The 21,069-nt window shown below is 35.8% G+C and overlaps 2 protein-coding genes across 10 annotated transcripts in view; both read right to left on the reverse strand.

Moving 5' to 3' along the window:
• Positions 1-4,871, reverse strand: part of SERPINI2 (serpin family I member 2) — a 30,420-nt gene extending 25,549 nt beyond the window's left edge. For both annotated transcript variants that reach the window (XM_027585706.1, XM_027585707.1), the window contains exon 1: positions 4,418-4,871. In XM_027585706.1, coding sequence (XP_027441507.1) covers positions 4,418-4,664 — 247 coding nt within the window. In that variant the 5' untranslated portion in view covers positions 4,665-4,871. The remainder of the gene's footprint in view (positions 1-4,417) is intronic.
• Positions 4,872-6,124: 1,253 nt separating this feature from the next.
• Positions 6,125-21,069, reverse strand: part of WDR49 (WD repeat domain 49) — a 147,624-nt gene continuing 132,679 nt past the window's right edge. For 7 of the 8 annotated variants that reach the window (XM_027585703.2, XM_027585704.2, XM_027585701.2 and 4 more), the window contains one exon: positions 11,484-12,783. In XM_027585703.2, coding sequence (XP_027441504.1) covers positions 12,653-12,783 — 131 coding nt within the window. In that variant the 3' untranslated portion in view covers positions 11,484-12,652. Of the gene's footprint in view, positions 7,310-11,483; positions 12,784-21,069 lie in introns of those variants that run through there. The other variant, XM_027585699.2, reaches the window with a different exon arrangement.

Genomic DNA, 21,069 nt, shown 5'->3' on the forward strand with positions numbered 1-21,069 from the left:
TTGAGGAGCTTCCTATTCATGACCAAAGGTATCGATGCTTTTCATTCCCTTCTGGCGTAATCCTGGGACTCACTGTATCTCAAATCAAAGCTTCTTTCAGGGCCTTTGTTATATTTTGAGTTAAATACTTAAAAAGGCCACTTTTATAACCTAAAAGTTGAGTATATACAATTAATCCTTATTGATGAAAACATAAATGGTTCATCATTAGAAGATGCCCACTGAATAAAGAGAGAAGTTTTAATGAGAACTTGCCTTGAGTTGTCCATTGGAAATAAGGCATCTGTGTGTGTGCGTGCGTGTATATGTGTGTGTGTACATTTTATCGGAGAGCTAGCAGCTATAGGCATCTTTGTGCAAATAAGAATATGTTCCCTTCCTGGCGGGGGAGGGGGAGGGCTTCAGCCCCATGACCTCTCATCTTGTCCAGCTGAGGGGAGCCCTCATTTCAGTCCCCACTTGTCTCCTTGTCCTCCCTCCCCTGTTCTCATGCAGGTACAACCCACATAACAATAACAGAGGCTCTGGGAAGTATATTTCATTATATTTCACACTCCATGGGGATTCTCCATTCTTGGGAATATAGATATGGACATAAATAATCTCAGCCATAAGAACTTACTGCCCTATGGTTGGATTTGAAGAATTTCAGTAAGTCTTTACAATCCTAGAATTCTTACATAAGGAAGGGAAGAAGGTTAATCTATTTTACTTGTTTCTGCAATGATTTTAGAGGCAATCATTTGCTCTTTGAAGCTGAGGGAACTATCTCAATTAATGGGAGGCCATAAGAAGACTTTCTGAGTGAAGACATGTAAGTGTTTTCAGAAGAATTAAATAAGGTCAGAAATGAAGTGGCAGAATTTGAAACTAATCTTCAGAAATGTGTAATTTATGAGCATCTTTAAAGGAATGGGGGAAAAAGGAGAGGGGGAGAAAAATAGTTCCAACTCATTTGTCAGAGCAAATAGATTTATGTCAAGTACTTAAGGTCTAAGACTGTGTGACAGTCAGTTGCCCTTTGATAAATCACTGGACTCAGAAGTCAATGAAAAATGTCATCAAGTAGCACAAGTTTGGAGGAGAATATAAAGTTATCTGCCTTATAAATTTGATTTAATTTACAGATTAATAACCTCTTTTAGTACAGATCAAAAAGAATATGTATACATGACTCCTAGTAAGTAATGAGAATAAATTTATTTCATTTCCTAAAACAGAGCCATAGGAAACCTATAGGTCATGGGGTGAATGTAACTTTTGGTTTGACTGTACTGGACCTCCAGAAAATGTTCCAAAATTCAGTACATGTTTACTTCTCCTGCATTTAAGACCCAAAGGCCAATTGTGTGTGAAATGTTAGAGATCCAAAGATGAAAACAAAGGCAGTCATAGGATTATAGATTATTTTCGCCGAAAGATCCATATAAATCACTTATTCAAACTTTTCTTTTTATAATGAGGAATCTAAAGTCCAGACAGATACAGTAACTTGAGAGGTGCCAGATCATAAGGTTATTTGGTTGCAGAGCTCGGACTGGAATTCATGGCCGGTTCTCTTTCCATTATGCTCTTGGAATAAGGAAGCACCTCCGTTAGTCTTTGATTAGTAAGCAACATATTAAAGGCAAAGCAAAAATGGAGCATTATCAGATGCTCAGTGGATTGGAGAAGGTAAATTCTGAGCAGATGTTTCGACAGTGGGGGAAAGAAGAACTGAGGACACCGAGAGCCCTGTGGGGATAGGATCCCAGGAGGTGTATGCCCATCTGTGGAACAAGGCAGGGGTTCACATAAAACAACCTGATGGCAGGAAACGTAAAATATAGACTACTTGAACAGATAGCACCTTTGATAATCATTGGGAATGGAAGGCAGGGTCAGGATGAAGATGAGTCAATGGGGGGACACTTATGTTGGGCATAAAATTTAAGGAGATGCCAACAGATTCCATAATCAAGAAAATATTTTGCTGTGATACTTTTTTAAATCAGTTTTAACACAAAGAAATCCATGAGGAACAAAATATAAAAATGTTAAATAAAGACAGAATAATTACTAGTGATTTTCCTTTGCATCGTGAGTTCCAATATGGCCCTACCAGGCACCACCTTCTGATCTGTCATACCCTTTGTCCCCCCTTAACACCATTTTGCTCTTCTTTCTCCAGACCCCCTGGGCCGTGTCTCCATTTCCTTGCCCTCTTCCACTCTGTTCCCTACCTTAACTGTCTCCTTGTTCCTTAATTCCCTCCTCTTTTTTATTTTCCAGAGTTTATTTTTCATATTTTCTCTCTCTGGCTCATCTTTCTTTTCCTTTTACAATTATCTTCCATCTGTGTCCCTCTCTCTCTCCCTTAACGAAGCATAATAGAAAGCAGCTTTAGTAGATTTCTGTTACACGTGTTAACATACTAATATTTCCTTGTCCATGTATATATTCTCCCAAGGAAAATGTAATATATTGCCCTTATGATCTATAATCCTCACTGAATCATTTTTGGAATTCATTCGAGACAGTTTGCTGAACTTTTCTTTGCCTCATCTAAGTAGCAGGGTTATGTCTACCTCACAGAATAACTGTGAAGATTGAGATAGTGGATACCAAGCACAGAAACAGTGACTGCTATACCATATATAGGATTGATACTGTCATCTTCATTATTACTATGATTAGCATTACATTCACAATCCAGAGTTCTTAAGATTTCTGTGTTTCTCTACAAGATATATCCATGTAGAGTAATTTAGATTTCAGAGGCTCTAATTTTGCTAATTTATCATAGAATCAACTTTACATATCTTTATAAATGCTTTATTACTTTTCAAAGCAGTATTGTGTGATTTAAATGTTTCTGAGATTGTGTAGTGGGATTTGCTGAAATTAATATAAACAGTCAAGACTAAATTTAGAACATAGTGGCTTCATTTTACATTATTCACCAAGGAAAATTCTTGCAATTAACTTCACCATCACCAACTTCTTTTCTACATAAAATTGCCTTTATTTAAAACAAAGCAAACAAGACCTTCTAAAAAAAAAAAATCCCTAAAATATTCTGTTCCGAGACAAACATACTGAAGTTAGTTATAGTAATTAAATTTCCATATCAAAAATCTGGAAATTTCCTCTGATGGTTAGGACATATTACCTGACTGTGATGTAAAAGTTTAAAATTAAGGGCACCTGGGTGGCTCAGTCGTTAAGCCTCTGCCTTCGGCTCATGTCGTGATCCCAGGGTCCTGGGATCGAGCCCCGCATCGGGCTCCCTGCTCAGCGGGAAGCCTGCTTCTCCCTCTCCCACTCCCCCTGCTTCCGTTCCCTCTTGCGCTGTGTCTCTCTCTGTCAAATAAATAAATAAATAAATCTTAAAAAAAGAGTTTAAAATTAAAATCATTATGGAAATTGAGAACACAGGTTAGCCAGAGAGGTGGACAACTACCCTTTTTCTTTTTAAAGATTTTATTTATTTACTTGAGAGAGAGGGCTGAGGAGGGGAAAGGCAGAGGGACAAGCAGACTCCCCCCTGAATGCTAAGCCCGACATGGGGGCCAACGCAGGGCCTATCCCAGGACCCCAAGATCATGACCTGAACCAAAGGCAAGCACTTAACCACCTGAGCCACCCAGGCACCCCAACAGGATGACAGCACTAAGGCTGGGTGACTCCAAAACAACCACCCTTCACACGCAAAAAGGCCTCAGATAGGTTATAGAAGTGCTTTTTAAAAAAGATTTTCTTTAAAAACTACTAACCAAACAAGCTTTGAAAATGTATGTGTACATTACTGCTTTTTCTTGGTCTCCATTAGGTGAAAAAGTTAAATTTTAATTAGAAAACGAATTTTAAAAAGCTAATAAAATAACAAACGAACAAAATAATGAGAGATGCACACAAAGGTTTCTGGGTGAGGATGCTCACTGCGTTTTTTATAAGAGAAATACTGGAAACCACCTAATAAAGAGAGGTTAAGTAAGTAACGGTATTTCCATAAGAGGCAATAAAATGCAACAATTAAAAACTATATTCTGAGGCTGATATGAGAAAATGATCACAACATAGTGAGAGTGGAAGAATAAACAAACAAGCAAACATACATACATACACATGCTCATGCACACACAACATAATCTCAATTAAAACTGGCTGAAACAGGCCAGGGGAAAATCTACTGGCATATTCACAGTTTTATATCTCTTTAAAAACATCTGTATTAAAAATAATACATTCTTTCTAATTTTCATTAGAAAACAATGAAAATGAATATTGTTTAAAATTTTCCATTTTATTACAAGTTTACACTTTTGATAACATCTTCCATGTATTTAAATTCTGGGACCCTGAGCTTCTCTCTAATTTGCAAAATAAACTTGGCCAGATCTTACCCAGTATAAATAATTATATGTAAGAATCTCACCAGCTGTGGTTTCCTGCAGTTTTAAAGTTTGTCTTATCTGCTCTTGTGCTTTTCCTTTCGCTCCCAGTTGTACCATCCCAAGACCCAACGTTGTTCCAAGGGGGGAGAATATGATGTTGTTCTTATGAGATAAACAAATGGCTTGATAAAGATCCACTGCAAATTCCATATTTCTTTGAGCCAACGGTCTTGAGGCTTGACTTCCAGAAAAAATCAACAGGAGACTCCACAACAAGATCTTATCCATTTTGACCTCTGTGCATTAATTCAAAATTCATTAGTTTTCAAAATAATCAGAGTTGACCAATAGTAAGTTTCCACAGAAAACTTCCTGCCTGGGGCACCTGGGTGGCTCAGTCGTTAAGCGTCTGCCTTCGGCTCAGGTCATGATCCCAGAGTCCTGGGATCGAGCCCCATATCGGGCTCCCTGCTCAGCAGGAAGCCTGCTTCTCCCTCTCCCACTCTGCCTGCTTGTGTTCCCTCTCTCGCTGTCTCTCTCTGTCAAATAAATAATTCTAAAAAAAAAAAAAAGAAAACTTCCTGCCTATTAGAACAGACTATTGTAAGAAGACTCTCATGCCAGTTTTCAGACAAAGCACCATCTATTAGGAGAAATAAGCCCTGTGCTCATGGCATTTTTATATTCCTTCAAGAACTAGACCAAAATATAAAGCAGTCGTCTAAAATCAAAGGAGAAATTGTAATTCTGGAACACTATCAGTAAGCAATACTGTCTCTAAATAGCTGCATGATACTTTTTCCTATTTTTCCCATGATTTTAAAGGGATTACCTCTAACTCTTTATCAAGGGAATCCTCTGTCCACTCTACTCTAAAACGGTTTGTAGATCAAAAGAGAAATGGAATAAAAAATGGAGACACTCTAATGTGGTTTTGAACCTATAATATTAGGAAGTTAATGTATTCTAAATCAGTGTGAGTAATCTGGCAAAGTCTTTGCAGTAGGAACTTTCACACTTTATGGAATCTCACTTCTGGAGGGTGAAATACCCCTAAATCTGCCTTGTATTTTTTTTCAAAGTGAGGAAAAACAAACTCGGAAAAATCATAAAGAAACACAATTACAATCAAATATACCTGGTGCAATAATAACAGAGGAAGAAAGCAATTTAAAAAAGAAAAAAAGAAAATTTTGACAAATTAACACATATAAGAAAGCTGTAATTGAAAAGTTTGGACAATTCACAACACTAATGACACCCTATTGAAGTGTTCTCCGCTAAAAGCGCAGGAAATTCAGCCATCTGACTACATCTTGACAATGAGTTTCTCAATATTACCACAGACTTCACGAAATACTGATTCTGAAATCCTTACAAATTTTAGTGACACTAATTTTACCTTACAAAAACTACATCTTAGTAACCCTTAATAACTCCTAGTTTAATAGGCTACTAAGAAATAACCATTCATGGGGGGTAAAGATGAAAGCCTCCAGAACAATGTATTGTTAGCTTTAAAAAATGAAGAACTATATTTCTGAAGTGTTTTACAGACCATTAGGAGGGTCATCACAACCCATAAGTGGGCTAAGAGTCACTATTACATATAAAGATTACTAATAGTCAGATATTCTCAAAAACTAAGATATGGAGTCATTAGCCAGCTATTTCAAATTGCTTTCTAATATTTGTAGTTAAACTCTGCTGAGATAGTCAATTTGCAAAGGAAAAAGACCTCAAAATGCAATAAAAAATGATTGTTAAAGAAAAACACAATTGTTTTGTTGTATACTATCAAACAAATGTTTTATTGAGGATTAAATTAGTACATAAGGTGGTGAGTGACAGTGCAACAATAGGAAAAGCCAGTAAGAGAAGTTTTATGTGCAAAATATATTTCCATGTATCATTTTCTAACATATTCAAAATCTCAGAAGATTTCTGATTAGAAACATCAGTTCGTAGACATATAAGTAGTCAAAATGTTATTAGTACTTTTAAGTCATCAAGTGGCAATTCATTAGGCACATCTTTATGTATTTGGTTTGTATCAGAATAATAATAAATAATATTGTGAAGGATACAATTTTTCCCTTATAGTAGATCTGAGGGGTATCCTCTCATTATTATTAATAATCTTAATAACTAAAATTTACATTATTTGAGCATCCAATTCTCCCAGAAAATTTCTAGGCACTTAATAAATTGTAAGTTCACACCAAAAAAAAAGGTCCTAAAGATTCACTTACCTCATTGGGTTTTGTATCCTATTTCATTAGAAAGCATGAAGTACTGGTGAACTTAACAACATGATGAATAGTCCTATAAGAATTTGACTTTCAAATTTATAATGACATCATGTAAGGAGAATAAAAGTAATGTGTTAATTTGATAAAAGTAAATAATATCTGTATCAAAGTGAATTGAAATGCCATTCCCCTACTCCATTAAACACTCATGATCAATATTATTGCATATGTACTTCATTCAAAAGCTATTTAATTTTAAGGTACTTACTCCAAATTGGCTTCTATATTCACTGTAATGTTCTAACTGAAATGTGCCTGCTGGGAAACCCTAGTACACAAAAGACCTGATCAGTCAAGGCCAACTTTATTTATCTTGAACACTGTATGATTAATTCCTCTAAACCCAAAGCAGGTGTGTTCACTATATTTGTATAAAAGGACTAACACAATCAGGTTAATGATCAATGATGCAACTGGCAAGAATTGAGAGAGAAAACCATAACAGTTTTTTAAAAAATCATTAAGCTTATAATATTTCATCCATTATTCCACTTCTTTTATAGTAGAATCTAGAAGAATGTACCAGGGTTTGTAAATTTGCTAGTAATTAGTTCTCTTTGTTTCTCACAGGACTCGAACATCAGATTACCAGTGTATGCCATCATAAATACTGCAGAATGCCTATGAGAAAAAGAATAAAGCTAAATCGAGTCCAGAATGCAGAGACAAATTGCTGCATTTACAGAGTTCTCAACAATTCATCAAATTATACAATTGTCACAGGAATTTCCTGTGGTTACATTTTAATCCTTAGGAAAAAGAGCGGATACTGAGAAATACACTTTGTTGAACAAAAAGGCTGTATTAGGATTATTGATTTACCAAATTATATGAATACTATTAAACATAGGTAATTTGATAATAAACATCGATATTACTTTTATATGCCTTAAACTTCTACATGGTTTTCTCTACCAACAGTTCATTAATAAAAAATGAATGCATAATTGAATGGAGTTTTGATCACATTCTCCTAGTTCAAATCAGTCACCTCAATGGCAATCAGATATTAAACACACTTTATTATTCATCAGTGCCTCTGAGAAGAGAAATGGAAAATCTGTTCCAGTTACTCTTAAATAAATATTCCCTATTGATAATTAAATGTAGTTATTTCTGATAAATTTATGAAAAAGAAATAATATGAATATAGATACCTTTTAAAGGAATTCATTAGAAAAACTTTTTCAAGAACCCTGTTAACCTCTTTCAATGTCCTAATGGGGCTAGAGCTCACTGACAGCCCTGTTGGTCGCTATAGGCCATAATCTCCTAATTCACTGAAATTCTTAATTGCCCATCTAAGCATCTCTAAATGTTTTCTAATTCTTGGGTTATAATAATATTCTAGCTCTAACATATGCAAATTCATTTCCAGCTTTTAACTTAACATTATGAGAGATCATTTTCCAAAAAGAGTTATGCAGCACAAGAGTACAATCTTTCTTCTTATTCTACTGTGCAATTCATAAATAAGTCTGAATGTCCAGTACTATCATTCAATCAAGGCTTTTCTACCCCTGTAGTGACACCAGCAAACATCCATCACAAGTACCCTTGCCTACCAAATTATTATTTCTCCAGATCATAATGTGATTTACCCAGGAACAGGCCATTACTTTTCTTTCCAATGACAGAGATAGACACTCTGTCTTAGTAAGATCATTTAATGAAGTTGTTCTGTAAGGACCTTATGTTAGAGCAGTTCAAGCAGAATATACATTTTCCTGTCTCTTAGGGAGTAAAAAAAGAATAGCTATGAATTTCTCCTCCCTGGTTGAAGCTCTTTTAATAGACAATAAAGATACCACAATTGTCCATAAAATACTCCTGCAGACCTTTTATATATTTTCACAAATCTGTTCCTTCTACAACTCTATTTTATCCCTAGGACATTAGCTATATACATACATATATATATGTATTCATTAGTGAGAGCCAAAGTATCTTGGTATAGATTTGAGCACCATCACTTCCCTACTGTAAAAAATAAACCTGGGAATATGTATAAAAATAATAGCAAGAGGTTATGGGTTCAATATCATCATCTTTCTTAGCATTTTGTAGTTTAAGTAAAAATGTATTTAATTCCAAACTTTAAAAACATACAAACAAATGTTCCCATTAATAAAGGACTGAAAAACTAATTCTTCTATTTAAGCATGGATTAATTTCAGGCATTTTTTTCCTCTGTCAGTTTGCTTCATTTATTTTGTGTGGTTAAGAGGAAAATGTTCTGAAAAGGTAACAGGTTAAATTATATTTAATGTAAATCTACATACTACAAAGTAGTCTACTGAAAATTCTGGCACATTCTATTTTAATGTGACAAGTTCCTCTCAATGTAGAAAAATGGATCTTAGATAATTAAACCTAAGTGTTAATTTCGGAAATAACTTATAAAGTCTTCAATTCTCTTAGCATTTGATAGGTGAGAACTACTACTTGCCTAGCACAATTAGATGCTATAAGATAGTAGAGTAAGACATAATAACTAAATGTCTTTTTAGTTTTTCCTTTTGTGTGCATTTTTGTTCTAGACTATTAGAAACAATAACATTAAAAGAGACTTTCATACCTTAAAAGCTCTATTCTCATCAAATATACTTGTGAGACAGCTCCTCTTAATTCCTTTCCCAGAAGAGGCCCTGAAGTTAATTAAAGATGGGATTAGGGTTACACCCAGCGCAGTGCCTTGCACAGGAGGTAGGCTATAGAGAGAAGCCTGTCTATATAAATGAGACTATTTCACACTCATCATTTCAAAGTCATTTCCAAGGGTAAAAAGAGTAAAATATATCTAGCAAAAGAGTTTCTCATTTATACCAGAAAAACTAGTGGGCTCATTCAACTTTGCTTAGTAAACCACTGCATTTTATGTGCCTTCACTCCAGAAAGCTGATGGCAGGAGAAGTGTATTCTATTGATATGCATATACCTGGTGTCTTTAACAGTCCCTTACACATGTCTTAAATAATTGGTTGGGTGGATGGATGAATGGATGAATGGATGAATGGATGAATAGATGGATGGGTGGGTATATGGGAGGGGAGCAGAGCCTACGCAAAGTATTTGGTACCCATATTACATCTCTTTAACATCTTAATATTCCTCTAAATTTCTGGAAATGTGACTCAAATTTCACTCCACTGTACTGTCATCCATCTATGATTCATAAATCATATGCTCTAAGTTTGAAATGATGGATTACCTAATCAAACCTCCCAACCAGTGCAAGAATTCTCTGCAATATCCCTGTGAGAGAGTTACTCGGCTTCTGCTAGAGCATCTCAAGAAATCCTTTGTCCCAAGGCAACCTTTTTCATTTTTAAAAAATAATTTACTTTGAAATACTTTCAGACTTACAGGAAAGTTGCTGGTATAATATAAAGAACTACCATCTCCCTCTCCTTCTGTGTTTCCCCGATTGTTAACATTCTGCCACATATGTGTGCTCAATCTAATACCTAATCTTTTTCTCCCTATTCCTCTCATATAGATACAAAAAATATAAAAACTCAAATACATTATATACATGTATTAGATACATATATATGTTATATGTGTATACACACATACATTATAATTAGTATTTTCTGAATCATTTGAGGGCAAGCTCTTTTTTAATCCCTCTTAAACATTTCTTCCTTCCTTCCTCATTTTTATCTCTTTTTTCTTTCTTCTTCTTCCTCCCTCCCTCCCTACCTCCTTCCCTCCTTCTTCTCTTTCTCTGTCTCCGTCTCTCTATTTACAACCATAAATTTACACTGGTGTCTCTAAACCCAATCTAAGATCTCTGGGTTCTTTCTAGTTTTCCTTTGAAATTTTATAAATACCTTCTATACAAATGAGATACTTGCCTCTCATCTTCAATATACCCACTGATTTATTCATTTACTTACTCAGTGTTGATTTGCTCAATGTAACCAACCTCTCTTCTATGCTGGCCATCTCCTCCACTTACCATCTCTGCCTTTCTACCACCTAAATCCCTCTCCCACTGTCCAGTCTCAGGCTCTTGGATCCAGTGAGTATATCTCTGCTAGGTCTTCTCTCAGTTCCTCCTCCTTTTTTTCATAGCCAGGCACAGGCCTGCCACCAGCTCCTCTGCACCAAGATGGGAGGGAGAGGGAAGATGAGACATCTCTTCCTGTTTTAGTTGGTATTACGAAGAAGTTCTAGAATCCACCTTCTGAAAACTGTGTCCACTGGTTCAACTGCTACTCTTTTTCTTCATGGCAGCTTTGAAATATTTGAGAATAGGTTATAGCTCCCATGAAGCCTCTTTCTTATGCCAGACTTCCCCATTTCTTTTCCTGTTCCTCTGCAACATGGTTTCCAGAGCCTTTATCAGTCTGATAACATTCTCCAACATTTGTTGATTGATGCATGCAAATATAGATTTCTTTTATATCTTTCCCATATGTGATTGCCATTCAAGAGGAGAGAAAAACAGTATACATAGAAGTCACGGTGCCTGACCAGGATGCACCTACCTGTAGCTGGAATAGGCAGTGCCTTCTGAAAACCTTTCCTCCACTACCCTCTCCACCAACTAAAATATTTGCTTCACTGCTGCTGGAAATTCTATTACTGGAGCTCATTCCATTGACTCTATACTAGTAAAAAGAAGTGAAGAGAAAGTTGAAGCGCAGAACCATGGTCTTTGGAGTAAAGCAGACCTGGGCTCCAATCTCAATTCTGCCATAGACACTTGGGCATTCTTCTAACAGATCCAAATCTCAGATTTTAACCCTATCATAGATATATGATTCTTGGGAGGCTTAAACACAATGAAGTTTTGAAGTTACTGAACAGAGTAGGTTCCTATATATTGTTATTTCCTTTACTTGTGTGTGTTATGGCAAAATTCTTCTTAAAATACCAATATTTTTGCGAGAACTCTTTAAAATGCAAATGTGTAGTAGATAATTAAAGTTATATGAACGAATTTATTAATTACTCTTACAGAACACAACAAATAAAGCACCATAAGAATACTGGTTACCTGGTAGATAATGATATTTATAAAGAAAAATGGATCAAAAAAGTGAGGCATTGTGTTTCAGAACCAAACATTTCCTACTTGAGCTTCTACATAGAACGTGTCCTATATATAGTCTCAGTCTCTTTGATTTTTTTTTTTTTATTTCCAAGCATATTACCTCTTTGGTTGTGCTATGCCACTCAAGAATATGGTAAAACAAAACATAGGAGTAGAACATATGCAGTAATTTCTCAGTAAGTACATGTAAGAATAGATGTTAAGTCTGCGAAAATAAATAGGAACAGCTGCTGCTGACAAGGTCTAACTGCATTATCAGAATCATTTAAAAGAAACTAGAGGGGCACCTGGGTGGCTCAGTCGGTTACGCATCTGCCTTCGGCTCAGGTCATGATCCCAGGGTCCTGGGATCAAGTCCCGCGTTGGGCTCCCTGCTCAGTGGGGAATCTGCTTCTTCCTCTGCCTCTGCCTCTCCCCCATCCCATGCTCATGCTCTAATAAATAAAATCTTTAAAAAAAATTACAAGAAACTAGAAAATGTGTAAATATATGGAAATGGCTCTCTCAGTTAAGTCTGTAGATAGTCACCGTGTTAGTGTTTTTCATATTTAACTTCAAGGCAGCTTTTACAATAAAAATTGATCAAAAATATTTGTCTATCAAAGCAACCAGAAGTGCAACTGGTTAGAATACATTGTTCTGAAAATGTACATTTTTACATAAAACCTCTTGGGAATAAACGATGCCAGTTGTTATTGCCCCCTCTTTAGTCCAATCTATTTTTTATTAAGAATACACAGAAAGTGAAAGGTGATGGATAAAAGCAACACTAAGACATTGTCTGAAAACAAAACTTCCTGAAGTTTAAATATAAAGTAAAAGGTGCAGAATTCTTGATTTCTTATCTGCCTTCTATATTCATACTTCATGCGACAATGAAATATTTATTTCTCTTTCAATTATAATTGCTTCTTATTTCTTTTTATCTTCACTTCACTACTTGTTTCTTGACATAATTGCTTGGCTCTTCGTTCCCGATCCAGAATTTCTTTGGGGAACAGGTTTTTCTCATCAAATACAGCTTTCAAAGCTACAAAATGATGAAGAAAATGACATGGAAATTATACTTGGTAGGAGACCCAATTAAATGAAATAGTGGGGAGAAAATTCTCGTTTCAATTCATCCAAAAATTCGTACGTTTCTAAAACCAAGGATGTATTTGGGGGAATTTTCTCTGAGGCTCCTGCTATTCCTTTTACATCATTTTAAATTAAAAAGCTAAATTTCAACATAGTTTGTTCTATTAATGTATTTATATCCTGATAGAGATCCACCATTTCACAGTAGAAGACTAAAGAAGCTTGTGTTTTCCATTTTTGCTTTTTAATCTACTTAACAGCTATCAAAGACTCATAAAAAGCCAAGAACAAATTATTCTGTATTGAAATAAGACAATTAAAATAATCAAAACACAGTTTGGCTGTCTGCATGACTAAAAAGTGCATCTTCAATCACGTCCTTGTAAGAGACTTTGATCTGCAGGGATCTGTGGCTTCAGAAAAAAAGAGCCAAATTATCCCCATGAATGGCTATATTATGCATCAGTGAGAAGTAGGAGGAAATTGTGCCATGCATTCAAGAAAATAATTTTGGCCTTTTGCTTAATTTTATCATTTCAACAAATGTTTACTGAATGTATATTATGCACAATGTTCTATGCTCAGGCGTAAGTAGGGCACAAATATGACTAAGTTGCAGGCTTTCTTCCAACCGGTAGAGAGTAGGAATAGTGCCCAAATAAACCAAAATATCAAGGACAATAAGATACAGTTCTAAGAAAACATGAGCAACAGAAATTGTGGCGAAACATATCAAGAGACTATGAGAATAGGCAGAGATCAGAGAAAAAGCTTTGAGAACTAGACACTATTTGAGGTAGATGTTGAAGTGGGTAGGATTTGAAATTGATAATAAGGACCATGGACGTGAGGAAGAGTTGGCAAGGGGGAAAGGAAATGTCAACTAGAGGGAACAAAGTAAATACAAGTGTAGAGAAACAAGAGCTACTAGTCGGGTAATTCTGAATAATTCAGTACAATGTGACCAAAGTTCAAAATATAGAGAGAACGAGGTTAGAGCAGGAAAAAGGAACACATTTTATGCCAAGCCCAAGGAATATGACATAAACTACATAAACGTTGAACAACTTCACAGTATCATGCCATCTTTATATATTTGGATTAAAAAAAGAAAACCCTCTTCACTTCCCATACAAACATGATTGTATAAGTCAATATCTTTCCCCTTTGTCTCTTGGATATTATACAAGAACAACTGGGAAAATGAGAAGAGTATAATTTGGCACACAGACTCCACGTGACTAAAGCCCAAAGATAGAGGTAACCTAAAGCCTGCAAAATATGAAGACAGGCAGCCAAAGACCTGACACTGGAGAGAAGTTACACAGGATAAAGTGATGAGTATGGAAAGTGTAAGAAAGCCAGCAGCAACAGCATCTCAGAAAGTTCTAGCAAAAAAAAAAAATAAAATACTCACTAAAGGTGAGGGGCTCACCCTGCAGTACAAATGCTTTATGTTTCATTCATATCCATGGATGTAAACAGAGGTGAACAAGGCTGGAAGCAAAAGCCCTCTACAACACCTCGTTGTGTTCAGAGAAACAGATGAGGCAGGACTACATAAATAATCATGCACATGAGCCATTTTTTGCTAACAACAGTCTGCCCCTGCAGGTTGTAAAAATTGAAGGCCATTCCAATCCTACATCACAAGCTCTCACCTAGGGACCTACTACAAATTTCAAGTCTAAAAAACCCAACTCATTAAGACTAAATAATTAAGAGAGGAAATAAAAATTAAAAAAAAAAAACACTGGCATAGCAGGGACACAGAGGAATATAAGCAATATTATAAACAAAACAAAACAAATTTTAAAAAGAACAGAACTAATCAATACACAGACCACCGCCAGAAAAATGTTGCCACTGGCCAGATATATATTGTTACTGAGCACTTTGTCACAAATTAAATTTTCAAACTTGAAAGAGCTCTTACCTCTGTAAAGAAAGATCACAGAGCAGAAGTGAAAAAAGTCAGGAAATGGCACAACAAGTGAGGAAAGTGAGCTGGCAGAACTCAGGAAAAATCCCTCAAGCGAGAATAGACTGTGGGGTAACAACGGGGAGCAGAGTTCACAAATGAGAAAAACAAATATAACCAGATGAAACGTAAGAGAAGAGAGAGGAAAGTGATACTGGAAAAGAAACAGATCCAACAAACACAACAATCAGATGAGTCCTTCTTTAAGAAAGAACACCAGAGCAGAACAGTTGAAGGCACCATGTATGAAGTTTTCCTTAGAGACAATCTGACATATATAGGAAGGACATACTGTGGCACCAGGAGGAAGAGTCAGAATAGTCCAACAAAGCATATCTTAGTAAAATAATTAGACTTAAAAGAGAATCATTTGGCAGCCAGACAAAACGATCGAGTCACTCAAAAGGAGAGAAATGGATATCTTACATTAGCTATCTTCATAGGAATGATCGGTACCAGAAAACAGTAAAGCAACACCAACAAGGAAGTCAAGGAAAGAACGTGTGAGGTGTGGGTGTGATACACGCCCAAGCTGTGCCGCCAATTTAAAAGTTACAAAGAGTTTCAGCATGCGGGGAATTCGGGGACTAGTGTTTCTAAGAGAACTTTTTGAGAAAATCACTACAAAATAAACTGATAAATGACTGAGGAAAATTCAGAAAAAGATGTAGTGGTGAGCCCTGAATGTTTTTAAATATAGAAGTGAGATTAAAATAACACAAAGTTTAAGATAACAAAACAGAAGGTAGAAGCCACATGCCTGACAACGTAGAAATGATACAATTAACAAAAACTGGAGGGGTAAGGGAGAAGAAGCTTCATTCATGATAAATCAGTGACAGTTAAGAGGCAAAGAACTTAAACCAACAAGTCAAGTAATAGCTACAGAAGTAAATGTAACAAAATAAAATAAGCTCAAAGAAAGATCGAATTATTGAATAAAATTAGGAAGTAGAAGAGGAGGAGAGGAATGAAGAAACATGCTCATTTTATCATCAGTCTGCATGAATGTAACAGTTACTGTTCTAGAAAACTGAAGGGCTAGAAGAATTATATAAACCTATGAGTATCAAGGTACCACTGGAACAAATATATAACACCCTTCTGAAATAAAAGCAACAAAAAATTACAGATCCAGTGAAAATTTTAAAAAATATATAAACAATATATGGCATAAAAGAGTGTGAGAAATACAAAACCAAAATATCTAATATATTGATAAATTTAAATGTGCCCAATTTCATGATGAAAAAAAAACATTTTTTTAGTTGGATCAAAAGCAAAACTCAACACACATCTAAAATGGAGCAATTCCAAAAATTTGGAATAGAACAACTGGATAAGCATAGCAAACAGATCCAAACCCAAAGAAAGCAGAGGTCAAAATAAAAAATCATCAACGCATACAGAAACACTCAGAAGATACAGATACACAGAAACTGGAAGAAGTGGGTGCCAGAAATAGATACTGGGAACTGGACAAGCCCATATCGTGGAACGGAGGGAGACTTCTCACCGGATAATTTTTTATATGTTCTAATATTTGATTAGTGTGTATTTTGTTTTCTAGCAATAGGACATAAATGAATAAACCTGGAACTACCTCTTAAGCAAAGCTACAAATGAAAATACTATGCATTTGCCTAAAAATTTGCCTAAAAATACTATGTACCTGCAGTACAAGGTCTATGGATTTCCCTACTTTAGCAGTTAATTCTGTCCCATATGACTTCAGATTAGCATTTGAGAATCACAAGGCATTCTGAATGCCTTAGAGCTCTCCTGAGATCCACTGTGAAAGGGAGACTGTTCCTTTTGAAACAAACTCTGTTTTACTGAGCTATGTCTCTCAAACTAGATGAGGAATTTTCATCATAACTGACTGGTTTCAGGGCAGTGAAACCAATAACTAACTGTTAGGCCCTTGTAGATCTAAAGAGAGGCAGTCTTACCTGAATAATTAATTTTTTGAGTTAAAAAAACAGATGATAAAAAATTCATATACAGGGGCAGATCCCTGTTTCCTGGGCCCAAAGCTTACAATTTGGGGACCTCTCTAAAAATATATATATAAAATAAAAAATACATAATTATTCATAAAACATAGCTATTTATTCAGGATGAGAAAATCAATCTCAGCAAACTACTGGAGTTTTGTAGCATTGGATCCTTTTCTTCTGAGATCTCTTTTTGGAAAGGCACCTGAAATGCTTACCCAGAAATGCTTCCCGCTTGCAGTCTGGCTTCCACTTTTCCCCTGGAACACTAAAACACCCAGAAACTACTAATACTCGCAAGGATCTTTGTAGATGAGGCCCATTAAGCAAACTTTTTGGCTTCATTGGCAAACTCTTTTATGTCACAAAAATGATGTCATTAACCTAACACCTTCTAAATGGATAATGGTAATCAATTCATCTGACTATTCAGAGTAACAACATCTGCTAGTTTAATGGCATAACGTTGTCATACGATAATGTGAGTGAGTCTGCAGTGTGATACATCTGAGAGATCATTAACCGTTTATTGAGCTTGTTTCAGGTTATAAAGGAATGTCTTTAACCTTGCTGTGATAACTTGCTTTCTTGAAGTATTAACTGGCAAGGCTAAAGTTCCCAGTTATTCAATCAAACATTAATCTAGGTGTTGCTCTGGAGGGATTTTGCAGATGTAATTAAAGTCCCTAATCAATGGACTTCAAGTAAAAGAGATTATCCCAGATAATCTGGGTGAGCCAGACTTAATCAGTTGGAAGGCCTTAAAAGCAGGGCTGAGGCTTCCCGAAAAGAGGGAAAAAATTCCACCATTGGACAATAGGTTCCGCTTGTGCCCATGGAGATTCATTCTGTCCTTTCCTGACTGTCTGTGGATGATAGCTTTAGTCTGTGCTCAGTCTGCCCATGATCTTCCCCTCCTGACTCAGCCCTATTCATTTTGGACTTGCTCAGCCAGCCCTCACAATCCCATAAGCAAATTCCTTGTCATAAATTTCAATATATGGCCCTGCTGGTTGTGCTTCCCTGAACCCTGACTGATACACTTGCCATAAAGTACATTGTTTACCTCAAGACAATTGTGAAGGGCAAAGTGTTCTCACTGAGACAAACTGGTGTGTCAAGGTTCTGGTGGTTTGTGACTAGAGTCTGTTGGATATTCCTTGTAAAAAAAAATTATGTTTATTCAAATGTATAATTTATCTTAAAGCCCTCTCAATTCCTGCAGAGGTGTTATGTGGGACCTCAAGTCTCAAACTTCTCGTTTTCTGGGCCAACAACTTATAATCTTGGAGAGTAGTTCACTTAGAAGGGCTAGTAACAGCTAATGTATATGGCCTCTGAAGGCTTCCCTTCACTTAAACTCAAATTCTTTGTCCAGGCTACATGGCCCCACATGAACTGATCCCTATCCCCCCACCAACCGCATCTTGTACTAGTTTCCATCTCTCTCATACTACCCCAGCAACAGTGACTTTCTTTCTGGCCCCAGAACACATCAACCCTGTTCTCAACTCAGTAGCTTTTACACTTCTGGACCCTGTCCTTGGAAAATTCTGCCCCTAATACTTTATGAGACTGCTTTCTTATCTTTCAGGATTCAGATAAAAAATCAGAGGGACCTTCACTGATGCTCCCCTAGTCATGTCTTACCACATTATTGTGCTTTACTTTCTTCATACCTCTTATTAGTATCACCATCCAAACTTATCTTCTTCTACTTATTTATTATCTGTCTCTCCCTTAGGTGATAAATTCAACAAAAGGAGAGACCTTGTCTGCCATATACCTCATATCCCCATAGCACCCAGCATTGCATCTGGTACATGAGAGGTATTCAAAAAATATATTTGTTGAACAAATGAACAAATGAATGAAGATACCTCCAGGAATATGAAGGGGTGGGCTTCTCAAAGTTTGGAATTCTTGCATTCCAGAGACCTAAGGGCTCCATAATGGTGAAAGAAAGGTGGTTCTCCATGTCATATATCCATCCACTTACCACAGTCCTTAAAAATCAACATCTAGCATTATTGGTAACCATTTACACTTACTATTTCCAACCTGGGAAAATACAACATTTATATATTTAAGTGATATCCATCACTTCGTTCTATAGCTGGCTTCCCAACAAGGTTTGTTATAATGATACCCAAAAGGTGTTTTAAAAGTAATGAAAATGAAAGACCTGGTGGTCATGAAGCCATTAAAACATTTTCACTGAAATAAAATGATTCAGTGAACTTAATAAATTTAATTTTCTGTCATCTGATGTGTCCCTTGTCCCCTGATTAGCAACCAACTGTATCATACAAACAATAGTGGCAAAAACCTCACGAAGCACCCCAGCAAGAAAGGACTTGATGGTCATCTAAATATAGCACTACAATGACCAACTGTTGTTCATCAATGAATATACAGTATTCTGAAAACTTTCTAATTCACATCCTCTATCCTACTTTATTCTAAGCCTTCTAGATAATTGCTTTTCAAAATTTTATGTGCGTAAGAATCACCCAGAAATCTTGTTAAAATGTAGATTCTGATTCAATAGATCTGAGTTGGGGCCTGTGATGCTACATTTCTAACATGATCCCAGGTGGTGCCCATGCTATTATTCACTGTCCACTACCCACATCCTGACACCAAGTTTGTAAGTCCTGAATCTAGACTCTAGAACAGTATTACCAAGTTGTCATTCAATTTCAGCCATCACTGAGTAACAATCAAGTAGCAAAACAACAGGCTGTTGGCAAGGTGGTGAGGACTGGTCAAAATGCTTTAACAGTCTTCCTATAATTCTTAAATAATTGTGGTCCAGGACTTGTTGAAACTTTTTTTTAAAAGGCTCAATTTTTTTCTAAATTTCACATTTTAATTTATTTGGGTTTTACACAAGGATAAAGACTCAATTTTTTAAGAACGGTTTTAGTTTTAAAACAAAATTGAAAAGAAGGTACAAAAATTTCCCATATATCCCCTGCCTCCACACATGCATAGCCTCTCCCTTTATCAATATCACCCATCCGAATGGCATATTTTTTCCCAAGGATGAATCTACATTGATTCATCATAATTGCCCAAAGTACATAGTTTACCTACAGGTTCACTACCAGTGGTATACATTTTATAGGTTTGCCATATACTACATTACTACAAAAGAGTAATGGCATATACCCCTCATTGTAATGTCATACCGAGTATTTCCACTGTCCCCAGAAAATCCTCTTTGCTCTTCCTATTCATCTCTTCTCTGGCAACCAGTGACACTTTTACCATAGTTTTGCCTTTTCCAGAATGTCATATAGTTGGTATCATCAGTATGTCCTTTTTCAGATTGGCTTCTTTTACCTAATAATATTTATTTAAGATTCCTCCACATGTCTTTTCATGGCTTAACAGCTCATTTCTTTTTAGTGTTGAATAATATTCCATTATCTGGATGTACCACAATTTATGTATACATTCACTTATTGAAGGACATCTTAGCTGCTTCCAAGTTTGGGTGATTATGAAAAAAGTCGCTTTAAACATCCATGCACAGGCTTTTGTTTGAACATAAGTTTTCAATTCCTTTGGTTAAATACCAAGAAGCATGATTGTTGGATTATATGGTAAGAATATGCTTCCTTTTGTAAGAAACTGCCAACTGTCTTCCAAAGTGGCTGTACCATTTTGCATTCCCACCAGCAATGAATGAGGTTTCCTGTTGTTCCATATCGTCATTAGCATTTAGTGTTGTCAGTGTTCTGGATTTTGGCCATTCTAATAGGTGAGCAGTGATATCTCATTGTTTTTTACTTTGCATTTCCCTGATGATATATGTGGAACATCTGTTGAACATTTTAAAAAAATGTTTTTCACATATTAATGATGTCTGTCTTGTAGGATCCAAATTTTGGTGTGTGTGTGTGTGTGTGTGTGTGTGACTTTCAAGATGATTTATGCTATCATATAAAGATAAAAATAATAGGAAGGAATTCCACTTCTAAGATGTTTCTGTTTTATGCTCATTCTTTAGTTATCTAAAATTTCCTGGAGTGCATCACATGACACAATTTCTCATTTCTTACTTAAAATGAATATATCTATATTGCTTTCTTTTTGTATTTAAATGATTTATTCCAGTAAGAACTTTTCAATATCAGTGATTTTCTTTCTTTATTAGTACTAGATTTTAAGATTATATTCTAAAGTAAAGATACAGTAAGTTAGATTTTACTAAAAGTCTATGTGCATATTTTCACCTGTAGTTTAAGAA

Source organism: Zalophus californianus, chromosome 1 (genome assembly GCF_009762305.2).
Source record: "Zalophus californianus isolate mZalCal1 chromosome 1, mZalCal1.pri.v2, whole genome shotgun sequence".
NCBI classification, from domain to species: Eukaryota; Metazoa; Chordata; class Mammalia; order Carnivora; family Otariidae; genus Zalophus; species Zalophus californianus.